Below are 17,202 nucleotides of genomic sequence, written 5' to 3'. Positions count from 1 at the left end.
TTTTTTTTTTTAAATAAAAATAAATTCTGGGAAGCCTGGGTGGCTCAGTTGGTTAAGAGTCCAGTTGTTTATTTCAACTCATGTCATGATCTCAGGGTCCTGGAATAGAGCTGGGAATCTATTCCCTAGTATATATAGTCTAATCTGGGCTCAGCAGGAAATCTACTTGAGGATTCCTTCTCCTTCTGTTCCTCCCCCCAACTATTTTGCTTATAAGCACACACTCTTTCTCTCTCTCTCAAATAAATAAATCTTTAAAATAAGTAAATAAAATAAACTCTATTACTTGTAATAAATAGAAAGGAAACCAAGATTTTTATTTCAGGATAGCCAAATTTATTAAGGAACACTGGGAAACAGAATGATGCATGAAAATTATCAAGGCAGGATCAGTGACTGGTAAAAGTAGGTAAGTGAGTTCACAGGATGAATATCACATTCTGTCTTTTCATGAAGCAAAGGTTGGGAATAAATAATTATGTATTTTAGATCCAGACAGGGACCACCTCATTCCACAAATCAGAATTATCTCAACCTCGTGTGGGAACACAGGGCGTGGGATTCAGGGCAGGTAAATCATGATGTTACATGTGTGGGAGAGAAAAGTCTCCCAGGGCAACCTCAATAGTAGCAGCCAAAGCCAGAGCGGTAGCCAGAGCCACAGCCATAGCCACAGCCACAGCCACAGAGGGAGCGAGAGCCATAGCCGTAGCCACAGCCGTAGCCACAGCCAGAACCACAGCCATAGCCACAGCCCAGTCTGCGGAAGCCACAGCCATAGCTGGAGCCATAGCCACAGCCCAGGCCTCCGTAGCCACAGCCTCCGTAGCCACAGCCTCCATAGCCACAGCCTCCATAACCATAGCCTCCGTAACCACAGCTTCCGTAGCCACAGCGTCCGTAGCCACAGCCTCCGTAGTAGCTGCCACACATGGTGTTGGTTGTTGAGGTTGTCCTTGAGTAGAGGAGGAGAGAAGTGTCACTTCAGTGTGGACAATTCCCCTGCAGAGACCTTTTATATACCCTCGATGTGGGTGGGATCCACCACAGGAGTCATGCCACTGGCTAATCTTATGACTAATCTAATTAGTTTGTTGTTTCTTAACCATAAGATAAAGCCTCAGAGGAATTAAAGAAATTTGTTTTATTTGGTGACTCGGGACTCCCCCAAAACAATTCAGTGTCAGTAATGACAGGAGACAGTCATACACCCAAATCCCTGCATTACACCAAATCTCATTTTAATCTCAATAAACACGCATCATTTCAAGAAATGGCATTTGCAGCAGGCCAATTTTGACTTGCTCTTGGCACAAAATGAAACCTATAGTCTTCTCCATGTCTTTCCAAAAACCAATAGCGCACATTTTGACCAATGAGTCTTGCCTCTACTTTGTTTCAAAACACTTTTTCCTCTTCAGTGTTTCAGTTGTCTCCCCACCTTCAAAAGGATGCATCACAGAAAATCACAAAGTCAATTCATCTCTGTAATACAATTCAGAAAGAGCCAACTTATTCACATGTCTTGAAGAACTACCCTGAATCAACTGCATTTCTGGTTTTTTACTTATACAAATTGTTTTTTTTTGTTTTGTTTTTAAATTTTTTATGCCTAATTCTTCTTCAGAACACTAAAAATAGTTTATCCTATGGATTGCAATTTCTGATCAGACCCTACCACCAGAGAGAGTGATAATAATGGATCCAATTTTATTGATATGTATATCAATTGCCATTTTCAATTGATACCATTTTTAACTTTGAAAATTTAATAATTTTCCCGGTTACATGCTTATGGGCTTTACTGTATCTGAAATGTCAGTGCTTCCCAATTTTTTTTTTTTTTTTGTAATGGCTCACTGGTCAAGAGGGATATCTGTTTACATTTGGGGATATATAATTATCAGCTGATACTCTGATTTTTTTTTAACTTCAGATAGTTATTTTTCCCATGATAAGAAGAAAAGTTCATTTATAAAGGCATACAATGTTAAATAAGTAGTCTATTTTTAATCAGGCACAAAGAACTCTCCTAAATAATCATTGATTTTTTTTTTTTTTTTTTTTTTTTGCTTCATTCTTTTCACTGGATGGTAATCCAGGCTACTAGGGGGTACAGAAAAGCCAAGAGAATCTTGTTATCGTCTGAAAACAGATAGATTTTATGTCTTTGGGAAGAGTCAGGAAGAAGGTATGATTATGCTTATAAATCCATAATCAATGACCAAGGTGGTTATAATACAATGATGTTCTGTGTTTTAAGACTTTTAGCAAATATCTCTTCATTAACCTTAAAGTACAAGCAAAGAGTGTTAAGGTTGGGTTATCCAATAGTGAAGAGAGTTCAAGATTGGAAACCATTTCAACTTCAGTTTACCTTCCCATGGAATTCAGTACCCAAGGTCTTTGTAATTCATTCTGTTCATCTGCTTTGATAAGTAATTCAAATTAGTCAAATGAAAATAGCCTCTAAATAGAACAGAGCAACGTTTTTATATGAATAATCGGGTTAAACACAATCACTTATCCATTTATAATGCATTTTAATGTATTTTCTTTTTATTTTTATTGATAAGTATATTTCCACAAACAAGAGACATTATAATGGTTGCAGATCATTTCAGTCCCTCATTCACTGAGATAATAACTATTAGAAAATCTCAACTACATCAGATACTTGTTCCAAATTATCATACTTTAGATTTTGTCAATCACTTATCATTCAACTGAGAATAATTTTTTAATGAACACTAGTTGAAATAATATAATTATCATTTTTTTTAGACTTAAGTCCTATACATTGAATAAATTCATGGACAAGAAAGGTGTATGACTGAAATCTATTAATTAGCAAAATAATTATTTAGCAAGTTTTGCAAATAGTTAAGATGATTATGGAAGGTCCCATCTATCCCATAACTATCAACATCTGGAACCAAAATCGTACATTTATTACAACTGACGGACCTACACTGACATATTATTATCACCCTAAGTCCATAGTTTAAATTAGGGTTCACTCTTGTTATTATACATTCTGTGGTGTTTGACAAATGTGTAATGACATGTAGCCACCATTGTGGTATCATATAGAATAGCCTCATGGCCCTAAAAATCTTCTGTACTCTGCCTATGTATATACCATAGCATTCTTTTTTTCTTTTTCTTTTTTTAAGTATTGCTCCCCTAATGCTCTGAAATATGATTAATAATGCTAACTATCTCTCATGGAAAACAAAGCAAACATTAAACAAATATTTCCCCAAGGTAATTCCCTTGAGTTTCCCAAGGTAACTCCTTAATTCACTATTCCTCTTCATAGAAATTTCAAAAATGTATTTATAAGATTACTGCTTCCATTGTCTCGTGTTCTGTTCCCTCAAACATTTAGACTGTTGACCCACCACTCCACTAAGGTGCACCTTTCATGTCTTGACAAATCCAAATATGGTTTGTTTCTTTGTATTCATTTCATCAGAGCCCGAAAATTCAGGTCAGTTGAATTCTTCTTTCTTGACAGATTCTCTCTCTCTGAATGCAATACACTGTACTTGCTTACTTTGCCTCCAACTTCATCTTTCCAGGAATTTTTATATTATCTTCTCCATAATTTGATTCCAATCTCACAGCATTGTGTTTGACCTTCCTATGTTTTTTATCTTCACCCCTTTACAGATGTCTAGTCAACTGTCTACCTGATAATTCAATTGTTATCTTAAATAGTCATCAGAAATGTAATATTACCCACAAACAGTCCATGACCCTCTCATAACACCAAATGTATTCTCTTCCAATATCTCAATCTCATGGCTCAAGAAAAATTAAATTACACCCTTTCCCTAGAGCATGACTGCATAAGCTTCCCATTACATTTAGAACATCCAGGAATAAACTATCCTCTTTGACATCATCTCCTACCATTTTCTTTCTCATTTTCCATATTCCAAACACAGTGACTCTTCAGCATCTCAGACCAAGTTATATCTCTCCTTAAGACCTTTGCCACTGTACAGCTGACCCCTTTATCTGGAAATTACAGCAGTGGGAATGGTTGAATCCTTCTCTTTATTCAGGTTTCAGTGAAAGTGCCATCTCCTCAAATTCTTTTCTGACCACTCAAATTAAAAATAACTCCCCTGGGGGAACCTTGGTAGTAAGTTGGTTAAGCGTCTGTCTTCAGCTCGGGTCATGATCTCAGGGTCCTGGGATCCCCCACTCACATGCTTTTTCAGGTCCCCCCTCCCACATGCTTTTTCTCTTTCTCTCTTTCTCTCTCTCTCTTGCATATAAATAAATAAATAAATAGATCTTTTTAAAAACAAAGTATTTAAAAATAAATAAACAAAATTTACTCCCCCAAGTAACAAATAAGCTAATTCAACTCTTTGACGTTTATTGTTTTTCAAGTATTATCAGAATTTAATATATTTATTTCAGAGTTTAATTGCTATTGTGTGTCTGTCACACACACAAAAATAATAAGTAAAAAAAATTTTAAAGATACCAACAAAGTAGAATAGCTTTCTAAACTAAGATTTCTGGTAGAATACATATTTCCTCTCAATGTCAAAGGCCCATGTAGATAAATGGCACAAACTCACCATAAAAAAAGAAGATAACTCTGCCATTTGCAGAAACATAGATCAGCCTGGAGGGCATTATGCTAAGTGAGATAAGCCAGACAGAGAAAAATAAATACTGTAGGGTATCACTCATGTGTGGAAGCTAAAACAAAAACAAAAGGCAATTTCATAGAAACAGACAATAGAATGGCATTGGCTAGGGGCTGCAAAAAGAGGGAAATGGGGTGATTTTCAAGTTTTATTTATAAGTTCTGAGGAACTATTGTACAACATGGTGACTATAGTTAATAACAGTTGTATGCTTTAAAGTTGTGGTGAGAAGATCTTATACACTCTCACTGTTTTTGAAAACTAATCTCTGTGTTCCAGAGCTGAAATATAACATGAAGACAGAGTTTAGGAATTAAGAGGAACAACAGGGACACCTGGGTGTCTCCACTGGTTAAGCATCTGCCTTTGGCTTAGGTCCTGATTTCAGGGTCCTGAGATGAAACCCCGCCTTGAGCCCCCTGCTCAGCCGGGAATCTGCTCTTCCATCTCCCTCTGCTCGCCCCACTCCTGCCCCATCCATGCTCTCTCTCTCAAGTAAATAAAGAAAATCTTTAAAAAATAAGAAGAACAATAGTTTTATTACTTTGCCAGGCAAAAGAGGCTATAGCAGACTAATGCCTTCAAAACTGCAGACCCACTGGGGTAACAGGCTGAGGGGTTTTGTAGGAAAACACAGGACCTGGGTGGTGTCCATAGGAATCTGGTAGGTACCGTACCAGCTGTGCACATCATGACTTCGAGGTGGTTTCCTGACTCCACTGGTGCTGGCCATCTTAGTCACCTTACTAAGTATATATCAGGGTCACTGAAATGTCAGTATCAACAGGAAGTTTCTGGAACAAAGGAGTGTCAGAAAAACAAATGAAAGGGAGGGGGAGGCTTCAAGAATAAGAAAAATAAAAATTTGTTCAGCTTAAAATCAAGCTTTGCTTAAACTACTAGTGTGTCCATTCATCTTTATGTTCCCATAGCAGTGTCATTACCACACACACTTAAAAAGAGTTAACGATGTAAGAGGATGGACGTTCTACTAGCTATCTTGATCTTCGTAATCATTCCACAATGAGTATGTGCATCAAATCATCATGCTGTACACTTTAAATGTATATCATTATATTTTTCCATTAATATTCAATAAATTAAAAAAAAAAAAGGAATTTCCTATCATATCTTTAAGAAACCAAATCAGTTGGGCGCCTGGGTGGCTCAGTGGGTTAAGCCGCTGCCTTCGGCTCAGGTCATGATCTCAGGGTCCTGGGATCGAGTCCCGCATCGGGCTCTCTGCTTGGCAGGGAGCCTGCTTCCCTCTCTCTCTCTCTCTGCCTGCCTCTCCATCTACTTGTGATTTCTCTCTGTCAAGTAAATAAATAAAATCTTTAAAAAAAAAAAAAAGAAAGAAAGAAACCAAATCAGTGATTGCCAGAGGGGAAGTGGAGGAAACAAGTGATGGAAATTAAGGAGCACAGTTGTGATGAGCACCCGGTGATGTATGCAAGAGTCGAATCGCCATATTGTATGCCTAAAATTCATACTACACTGTATGTTAAGTAACTGGAATTTGAATAAAAATTTCAAAAAATTCAAATCAAATCAACAACAATCATAATAAAAATAACAAATAGAGGTGAGGTTTGCATTGCTCATAAGCACTCCTGGAAGCTGGGCTCTTAAGTAACCAAACACTGTAATTAGGAAATGGGTTTTGTTTTAGTGCCACATGACACTACAGCAACAGAGTCCTGAATACATTGGTTATAAAGAATTCTTCAGATTGTTTTTAAAAAATGTCCCTCTGTTTGGAAATGAGTCTATCCTGCTGGTGGTCTTCCCACATACCACTCAGGTTGTATAAAAGGCCCCGTGCAGATTATGAAATTCAAACGCAAGGAACTGATTCTGCTCCTCAACTGAAGCCTGCACTCCTGACACCATGTGCTACGTTGGCAACTATTATGGTGGCCTGGGCTATGGCTACAGTGGTCTGGGTCGCGGCTATGGCTGCGGCTGGGGTGGCTATGGTTATGCCTGCTACCGTCCGCGCTGCTTCGGAAGATACTGGTGTTCTGGCTTCTACTGAGCTGTTCTAGTTTGCTGATCCCTGGGATAGTTCCTGTTGTTATTTATATAAAGATTCTCTATTAGTACTATTTTCTATTCTAACACTAATATCTAAAATCCTAGACCACCCATGATAAAAGAGTCACCAACTCATGAATTACTTAGAATATCCAATGATTCCGTGGGATAAAAATATGCATTCCTTTTTGTATGTGTGCACAAATACAATCTTGGGAAAATTCTGATTTTATTAATTATTTGTTTATTTTTCATTAAATTTAAGTTCATTTGCAAGTGTATAGTATTTTTTTACATATATTCATTTACCTTCATCACTTCTGAGTATAAGTATGTGTGTGTGCGTTTGTGTGTGTGTATCTGCATAGCTGCTCTTTTTCTATCTGCTAAAGTCTGCTCTAAAGACATGAACTCATTGGCACTTAAAAGGACAAAGGCATCATTCTGAGAACTTGAACAGCCTGCAAGAGGAAAGCATGAGCATGACTGAAATGGATGCAGAGCGTTTACTGATGAGGCACCAACAAGTATCTTCTAGAGTTTACTCTTTGTCCCATTCAGGTGCAGGCACAACTCATGTTATGTTCAATCTCTTCTATCACCACTTCTTAAAGACAATAGCTGGTCCTGATGTCTCAAAAACAAAACCAAATTAAATAGCAAAAAAGATTAGTTGGACAAGCTAATGTATCTTTTCAGCTACAAATTGGTTTCTAAGCAGTAATTGACATTGATCATCTCTGTCCTGTGTTACCCATTCTACATTGCCCTCATAGTTTGTTGCCTCTGCTGCTGGTCTAGGTAGCTAAAACTGTATCCCTGAGAAGTCTGAGCCTTCCTCTAAGTTCTTGTGCCTTTATACAACAGTCCTTTGGGAATAGAAGCAACCCCAACAAATCCTATGAATTTCTGACATCTCTCTTCAGACTCCCACTATACAGCAGAACTACATCTCCTCACAGTAATCAATACTGTAATTAATTTCTCTTCTGATCTACCAGTCTGTGGAGCTCACTTTTATCAGGTAGGCAAAAACACTATAGCGATTTATTAACTGGGTCCCAGGGAGCGATGGTGAGAGAGAAGTTTTCTTCAACAGGTTTGTTTATTTGTTTTGTTTTGTTTTTCCTCAGATCTCTATATTCCACATATGAGGGACAGGGTGACATTGGTAAAATATATATATATAGTCTACATTGTAGAAACAATACCAGATCTCACAGAGTATAATCCTTTGCTCCTTCATTAGCTGCATTTTAAGAAGCCATTTGAGGGAAATTGGAGGGGGAGGTGAACCATGAGAGACTATGGACTCTGAAAAACAACCTGACGGTTTTGAAGGGGCAGGAGGTGGGAGGTTGGGGGAGCCAGGTGGTGGGTGTTATGGAGGGCACACATTGCATGAAGCACTGGCTGTGGTGCAAAAACAATGAATTCTGTTACGCTGAAAAGAAATTTTTTAAAAAATACAGTTACCCGTTTAAAAAAGAAGAAGAAGCCATTTCAACTGGTTGCTGTGATGTGTGTTAAGATGAGCAGATCTCACACATGAAAACGTGCTCCATATCACTTGGCATCAGGGAAATACAAATAAAAACCACAATGAGATATCACCTCACACCAGTCAGAATGGCTAAAATTAACAAGTCAGGAAATGACAGATGCTGGCGAGCATGCGGAGAAAGGGGAACCCTCCTACACTGTTGGTGGGAATGCAAGCTGGTGCAACCATTCTGGAAAACAACATGGAGATTCCTCAAAATGTTGAAAATAGAACTGCCCTATGACCCAGCAATTGCACTACTGGGTATTTACCCTAAAGATACAAACGTAGTGATCCAAAGGGGCATGTGCACCTGAATGTTTATAGCAGCAATGTCCACAATAGCCAAACTATGGAAAGAACCTAGATGTCCATCAACAGATGAATGGATAAAGAAGATGTGGTATATATACACAATGGAATACTATGCAACCATCAAAAGAAATGAAATCTTGCCATTTGCGACGACGTGGATGGAACTAGAGCATATCATGCTTAGCGAAATAAGCCAAGCAGAGAAAGACAACTATCATATGATCTCCCTGATATGAGGAAGTGGTGATGCAACATGGGAGCTTAAGGAGGTAGGAGAAGAATAAATGAAACAAGATGGGATTGGGAGGGAGACAAACCAAAGTGACTCTTAATCTCACAAAAAAAACTGAGGTTTGATGGGGGGAGGGGGGTTGGGAGAAAGGGGGTGGGATTATGGACATTGGGGAGGGTATGTGCTATGGTGAGTGCTGTGAAGTGTGTAAACCTGGCGATTCACAGACCTGTACCCCTGGGGATAAAAATATATGTTTATAAAAAATAAAAAATTATATTAAAAAAAAAAGCTGTCTTAAATTTCCATTATGCAAAATAAAATGTAAAAAGCAAAAAAAAAAAAAAAAAGATGAACAGATCTCCTAACCATGAGTGCATTATTTCATTTTTTTCTCAGAACAAGATTATTTCATCTTCTTCTCAGTCCAGAGCAATGTTATGTGGGACCCTGTGATGATAAATAAGCCACCACATATCTCAGAGACTGGTGATAGTCATGACCCTGTGGACAGTAAAGGCAAACCCATACCTGAATATCTATCATTCCTATTAAATAGCAACTTCCATCTATATAGAAAAAGTCTGATAAAGTCAATTTGCCATCAAGACCTGGTTGGAATCCTCTAAGTGTGGTGCTCCATTAAGGGCTCAGTGAAATACTCTGGGGCTTGCCGATTAGATATTCCAACTCCAATTCATTTTGTAAAAGGAAACCCATCTGGCACTATAGTAATTCTATTTTTGAGCCCCCTTGAACATGTGCTGGTATTGTAGATAACAGAAGCTCTTAGACATTTCCTAGCTGAGTCACTGTCCTCCTGGTTGTTTAGTACAATCTTCTCTGATGTACTTGCCCTATGGTGAAACTGACATCAGACTCAAATATCTACATGATTGTATCCACTCTGATATGTCCATCTAGACAATTCTTTGTTTAAACCTAGTCTTTTTGACCCCTGACAAACTAGCCAAACTATTAATAACTTTCCAGATGTCTTTGTATCTTCTTACTTCAGACCACATCTCCCTCCACATAAAATTAGTGATTGGGTATACTGCATGAAAGTTCTGCCTACTGGGAATATCCCCCCCCCCCGCCCCCACTATTCTTTCTCAGAGCAATTCTTAGGGCAACAAAAGTTCACATTCAGGCGAATTCCAACATATTGAGAAGACCCATCCATGAACCATGCCTGGTATATTCTTGCTCTGCCCTTTAGTCATTGGAACAGCCCCATTGGGATATAACAGTGAGCTTACCAAAAGGCTTTAGAGCTAGAGGTAGGCTTTGGGCTAGATAAACGTTTAGAGAGGTAACAAATTCAAATCATTCATGACCTTTGCACCTGCTCCAACTGACTCTGAATCTATATTGTCACTTAACATTAGATTCCTGCTGCTAAGTCTACCAGAATTTACAGCGTGGTGGATCTAAGAGTACCCAGTCATGAAGGTCAGCACGATCGTCATTTGATGTTACATAGTGACAGATGTTCAGTCTCTGCTTGGGTCCATTAGTATGCCAGGAGCTTATTTTTGAGCTGTGAATATATTCTGCCACAATATGGCTTTGCTCCAGAAACCTAGCAATCTGTGCTGCAACTTGCACATGAAGGTTTGCCAAAAACTGAATTCTGTAAGAGGAACAACAATGAGTCAAATGTGTATATGATGGGTATCACAATTCCTACATCCTTTAAGTCTTTAGGGGTGGCAATAATCTGCTATTCTATGCTGTGATGGTTCATTTTATGTGTTAACTGGACTGGGCTAATGGATGCCCAGATAGCTAGTAAAACATTATTTCTGGATGTGTCTGTGAGAATGTTTCTGGATGAGCTGAGCATTTGAGAAAATAAACTAAATAGAGAAGGTCACCCTCACCAATCTGAATGGGCACCTTTCAATCTGTTGAGGACATAAATAGAACCAAAAAAGAGCAGAAAAGGGGCAATTTTTTTTTCTTCCTGAATCAGGACACCCCTCTTCTGACCCCAGACATTGGTGCTACTGGTTCTCAAGGCCTCCAGACTCAGACTGAATTATACCACTGGCTTTCTTGGTTCTCCAGCTTGTAGATGGAAGACTGTAGGACATTTCAACATCCATAATTGTGTGAGACAATTCCTATAATAAATGCTCCTTTCTCTATTTCTAAATATTTCTTCAAAGTCTTCCATTTGAACATTTCTACTATTTTTTTTACTGGTGAGGGAACCTTTTAAAGATTTAATTAGCTTCTATGTATACCTATACTATTCATGCCCACAAGACTGCAGATATTACTACACATTGGGTTTATGAGGCCATTAATCCCATTTTGAGACATATTTGGGCCAAAACTCTGACTGACATTTAGTCTTTGTGGACCTTCGACCTAAGAAGAGGTAATTCCTGTATTCAGGGTCTCTATACAAACATGAGCTCAGATCCTATGACAATAGCACTCTAAAAATTTAGATATTCTCTTTTCCTAGTATTTAGCTACTCTGATAAATTATTAAAGTCCCTCAAAAAGATATTGGAAAGATATCCCTTTAGAAAGAAATTAGTTGGATAGGTAGATGATAGATGGATCAATGGACAGATAGATAGATATGTCCTGTACCACTGTAGCACATTTTCTCAGTGGAGCCCAAATTCAGGAGGGAGAACTGTAGGTGATGGAAGGAATCATCATATATTTAGAACAGTGGCAAATATATAACATATAAGGAGGGGAAGGCATAGAATTTCTGATAATTATTTCCAAACTTCATTCTTACAACCTTCAATGCCTTTACTCAAGAAGTGGCACAGTGATGTATTCCTAGAACACCCATAATGGGATGTTAAAAATTGCTATTTCATTTTTCGTGGGCTGGCATAACCTTTCCAGAAAATCTGAGACTGCTAACTCCTTTATTTATTCAATATCTGATATTTGTTCTGCTGTTGACAAAAAGCAACCTTGACTGATTCAACATTGCTATAAAGTGTATATACTAAATATGCAATCAAAAAAGAATATAGCATTTATATTGACTTTAGGATCAAAAATATGATCATAAATAACTTCAATTCACCAAGTTCTAAATATCTTCGGAAAAGAAGGGACTATGATAATAATGCTGTAAAATATCTGTAATGCTGCAAGAAACTAAAAGAAGTTACTGTAAATATGCAAGTATTGTCATGTATTTGCAATAATGTTGAGAGTATTTCTTCATGCTATTTGGCAAGACTGAATGAGAGAAAAAGTAAATAGATTAAAATTCTATATATTAGAAAGGAAGAGAAAAACCCACCTAGGGACAAAATAGAAAGAATCTGAAGTAGAACATCACCAGCGTCTAGCATAGATCAGTAACACAGCCTCACAATAAACATAGCAATAGAATATACAGTGTTAGAAATGATTACCTCCACTTGCCTGCACCATAAGGTCTTCCTTAAAGGTAATAGATATTGCTGGGGTGCTGGGGCAGCTCTGTTGGTTAGGAATCTGCCCTTGATTTGGGGTCAGGTCATGATTACAGGGTCATGGGATCAAGCCCCTCTTTGGGCTCCATGTTGAGCCAGCTTGAGAGTCTCTCTTCCTCCCTCTTTACTTCTCCCCATGCTCTTTCTCACTCTCTCTCTAAAATAAATAAATCTTTTTTGAAAAAAAGAATAGTAACTATTGTAAATAAGCTAAATAAAATTAAAAATCTAAACATCTTCCTTTATAGTTGTCTGTGTATGAAAGATTTGTATATGAACACACATAAATTCTGATGGAACATGTACTAAGCCTAAGTACTGGGTATATAGATTATTCTTTTAAAGGATAAAACCATTTGGGGGTGGGGAAAGCATGTTATCAAAAATCAAAGAATTTATCTAAGGTTTCAGAATGAGCTCATCCATCAAAATAGCACTATTGCAAAAGAAGGGAGAACACTTTAACAGATTTTTCAAAATTCTAAAATTCATAATGTTTAAGAGAGATGGGATGGATAATGCTATTACAACCATACAAGCAAATAGCAAATCTAAAAAGGAGAAATATATATATGTCATGAGAAATGTGCAGCCTGTACTGAAGATAGAAAATCTAACATAAGCTGAGATAGGGAAAGGGACTGACAGGCTTCCCTAAAATTTGGAGCAAAAGCACTTAGGCCAAGACATCAATTATGCCAAGTAGAGAAAGTCATGTATGCCAAAGATTCTAGATGTCTCACAAAGGAGCATTGGAATTTCATAATTTAACTGGCAGGTAGAAAGTAAAGGATGAAGGAAGAAAGTCATGGGGAAAAGGAGTTAAAAATAAACTTGATCATCAATATATTAATTTTATATTAGTCAATAATAAATGGTCCTAGTAACTAAATTTATACCAGGAGATTTTTTTGCATTTAGTGGGGGGAATAAAGTCCTTGTAATTATCTAGGCAGGAAAAACCAACAATGTTTTATATTCACATGCACAGAGACAACAAAGAGGTAATTATGAGACATCTCTTTACCACATTAAAACTGCCAGAGAGAAAATTAACTCATTCTTTTTTTATTCAGCTATAAAACAGGGTAATTTTAATACATTGTAAAGTTGTTCTGGGGCTTATGTAGGATAATGTGCATAAAGAACTTGGCAAGTGATTGTCCTATGATAAACAGCCAAAAAATGTTACTTATTATTATTTAGATTATAAATACATATTATTACACAGAGATTTGGAATATGAATTACATAAGCAGCATAGAACAAGTATGACAAAAAAATAACTCTTTAATATGCAAAGAATCAGAAAATAAACCATGAATGAAATAGTAAAAAGTTACATTTACTTGATATGAATATTCTCAGCCTTCTCAAGAAGGCTGCTTCTATCATTATACCTAACATTTTTATAAGAACACCAATTTCCAAGAGAGTCCACAATTTGTCAAATGTCATGAGCCAGTGAAAGGAAGACCTATGTTTTAAGATTTAGGGTGGTAATTTAGGAAGCATTTTGTGTTTGATATTGGATAGGGTGAACACAATGATGTTGAGGTAGAGGTTTGCCACTGTAAAAAAGACACAAATAAGGAATAGGGTAGAGTGTAAAAGATGTCTATGTATTTCAACTGCAATTAGAGATCTACATAATTTGAAGACTTTAAGAAGTGGACCATCCAATGTGAGTACAAAAAAATGGATGTTTATTTGGGGATGATAATGGTAACATTTAATGTCAATTTCAATGTGGTAGAGCTGGTAAGAATATTAATCAATTCTGGGTGACATTAAAGGATATTTTGGGGGGAAATCATGGAAAACCATGACCAAAAAGAGTCTTGGCTTGTGACCCTACATCTAAGGCATCACTTGTGTCCAACTGTTATGACTTACCAAGCAAGCCAAAATAGTTGTAAAACCCACTATTTCTTTAGATGCACAAGCATAGATCATCTAACTTCTATTTAATATTAAAGAAAAATTCTAAGCTTCAAATAAAGTAAAGAGTAAAGACAAGTCCTCCCACAGGTGTACATGGAGGAAAATATGCTCTCTTTGGGGGTTTGATATTTCCAGGGATCTTAATTGCTTCTCAAGAGGGAAACAATTTTGAAATTGAACCTGACAACCTGCCCTGTGAATTGGGGACTATCCATCACCTTAAATACAACACTTGGACTCACTCATTCATGTCCAAGATCGAAAAAAATCACATTTCGAGAAAAAAATAATTGATAAGTTTACAGGCATGAATCTCACACATACATGTGCATGTGCACACACGGTCACAAGTGGAAGAAGCAAGCAACTGCAGCTACAACTGTGAAACCACATGCTGGACAGGGAAGAAATGATTCAGGACAAACAAGTATGGAGGATGCCACCAAACAGCTTTAAACACAAACAAGTAATGGGTGTTAGAGTTGGCGTCATCTTTTAAAAATCATTTATTAAATCATAGCAAGACTTGTTAGGTGGAAAGAGGTTGGGTGTGGTTTGATCCACTTTACCTCATGAGCCGAACAAACGTAAGAAACACTTCTTGCTTACATATGCCCAAACCAAAGATGAGAAAACCAGAATCATGCATCAACACTCCTATCTGTTGTTTTTTCTTTCAAGATTTTATTTAGGGGAACCTGGGTGACTCAGTAGGTTAAACATCTGCCTTTGGCTCAGGTAGTGTACTATCCCAGGGTCCTGGGCAGAATCTCACATCAGGTTCCCTGCTCGGCAGGGAGCCTGCTTTTCCCTCTCCCTCTTCCCAACTCATGCTCTCCTTCTCTCTCTCTTTCAAATGAATAAATAGAATACTTGAAAAAAAATGATTTTATTTATTTTTTAAACATGATTTTATTTTATTTTTAAGATTTTATTTATTTATTTGACAGACAGAGAAACAGGCAGAGAGAGAGGAGGAAGCAGGCTCCCAGCTGAGCAGAGAGCCTGATGCAGGGCTCGATCCCAGGACCCTGGGAGCACGACCTGAGCCGAAGACAGAGGCTTTAACCCACTGAGCCACCCAGGCGCCCCTGAAAACTGATTTTATTTAGATTCAAATTACTTAATATATAGTGTAGCATTAGCTTCAGGGGTAGAATTTAATGATTCATCATTTGCATATAACACCCTGAGCTCATCACCAGTGCCCTCCTTAATGCCCATCACCCATTTAATCGATCCGATCCGACTTACCTTCCCTCCAGCAACCGCCAGTTTATTTCCTATAGTAAAGAGTCTCTTATGGTTTGCCTGCCTCCCTGTTTTTATCTTGTTTTATTTTTCCTTCTAACACTCATATCTTATAAGAAATTTCAATAGATAGAGATTTTGATGCAAAAGCACTTGGAATATATAGTGTTTCCAGGCAATGCTTAACTAAATTGGCAAATACTATCTCGTTTATCTTAACAATAACCCAGCATCACACATTATTACAGCTTAAAGAGAGTAGAAAATGATAGCTGCAAAGATGGGTACTTTCTTGATGCCACAAATCAAGGATTTGGTGGAGCAACTGAATTAGAAATATAATAAAAAGGGGCATCTGGGTGGCTCAGTGGGTTAAGCCTCTGCCTTCAGCTCAGGTTATGATCTCAGGGTCCTGGGATTGAGCCCACATTGAGCTCTCTGCTCAGCAGGGAGCCTGCTTCCCCCTACCTCTCTGCCTACTTGTGATATCTCTCTCTCTCTCTGTCAAATAAATAAATAAAATCTTACCAAAAAAAAAGAAATATAAAAAGAAGATAACCCCTAAAGAAGGCAATTGTTTCCTTTTATACAAATAATTTTTTAAAAGCTTAAAGCCTAGCTATGAATATTAAATGAAAAGAGAACCAATATTTTTATGTCAGATTGAAGAAGTTTATTAGAAAAATGGAGAAAAATAATCTGTATGAAAATCAAAAGGCAGGATCCATGACAACATCACCCAGATGAGGCACCTGACAGAAGCTCACAGGATAATTTTCACATCCTTGTACTTTTCATGAGTTATAACGAGGAGACGAAGGAAATATAGTTCAGACGAAGAAAGCACCAGAGTTCAAGTCTTCAGAAAAAGTCATGTCTAACAACAGTGATACAGGATAATCAGCCCCCAACCATGAGGCTCAGAAAGTGTCAGAACTGTTGAATCCCATGTCCAGGTGTGGAAGGTGAGAGTCTCCCACGGCGACCTCAGTTAGTAGCAGCCAAAGCCAGAGCTGCAGCCAGAGCCACATCCGTAGCCACAGAGGGAGCGGGAGCCATAGCCGTAGCCACAGCCAGAGCCACAGCCAGAGCCACAGCCACAGAGGGAGCGGGACCCATAGCCGTAGCCACAGCCAGAGCCACAGCCATAGCCACAGCCCAGTCTGCGGAAGCCACAGCCATAGCTGGAGCCATAGCCACAGCCCAGGCCTCCGTAGCCACAGCCTCCATAGCCACAGCCTCCGTAGCCACAGCCTCCATAGCCACAGCCTCCGTAGCCACAGCCTCCATAGCCACAGCCTCCGTAGCCACAGCCTCCATAGCCACAGCGTCCATAGCCACAGCCTCCATAGTAGCTGCCACACATCGTGTTGGTTGTTGAGGTTGTTGTTGGGTAGATGAGGAGAGGAGAAGTGTTACTTCACTGTGGTATGGACATTTCTCTCTGCAGAGATCTTTTATATGCTCCCAGAGTGGGTGTCACCATAACACGTGTCATGTCATTGGCTAATTTCACAATTAATTGCATTAATTTGTTGTTCCTCAACCATAAGATAAAGCTTCAGAGGTATTAAGGTGATTTACTTTGTTTGGACTTTTTATCCAGTTTAGGGCTTGAATGAGGGGAGACACTCATACACTCTACACAGTCCTGCCCCAAATTAGACCTTCATTTTAACTACCTATAATCATCCTTATTTCAAAAAAGAATTCATTTGTGAGGGTCTTGGTCCCCAAATAATA

The 17,202-nt window shown here is 38.1% G+C and overlaps 1 protein-coding gene and 1 long non-coding RNA gene across 2 annotated transcripts; both read right to left on the bottom strand.

The window, feature by feature from the left end:
• Window positions 1-313: 313 nt before the first annotated feature.
• Window positions 314-991, bottom strand: LOC309871678. Its single transcript, XR_014315429.1, has 2 exons — window positions 894-991; window positions 314-851 (listed from the first exon to the last, which is right to left on the bottom strand). It is a non-coding gene; the product is annotated as an uncharacterized lncRNA (long non-coding RNA).
• Window positions 992-16,450: 15,459 nt separating this feature from the next.
• LOC309847695 (uncharacterized protein) lies at window positions 16,451-16,837 on the bottom strand (the record flags this gene model as incomplete). The annotated part of the gene is made up of 1 exon (XM_082698377.1): window positions 16,451-16,837. Exon 1 carries the CDS (start codon window positions 16,823-16,825, stop codon window positions 16,451-16,453), a length of 375 nt encoding a protein of 124 aa, XP_082554503.1. The 5' UTR covers window positions 16,826-16,837.
• Between the last annotated feature and the right edge of the window lie 365 nt (window positions 16,838-17,202).

This window comes from Mustela nivalis (assembly GCF_964662115.1).
Source record: "Mustela nivalis genome assembly, chromosome: 1".
Classification (NCBI taxonomy): Eukaryota; Metazoa; Chordata; class Mammalia; order Carnivora; family Mustelidae; genus Mustela; species Mustela nivalis.
Note: the sequence above shows the minus strand (reverse complement) of the source record. Positions and strands in the feature narration are given on the sequence as shown.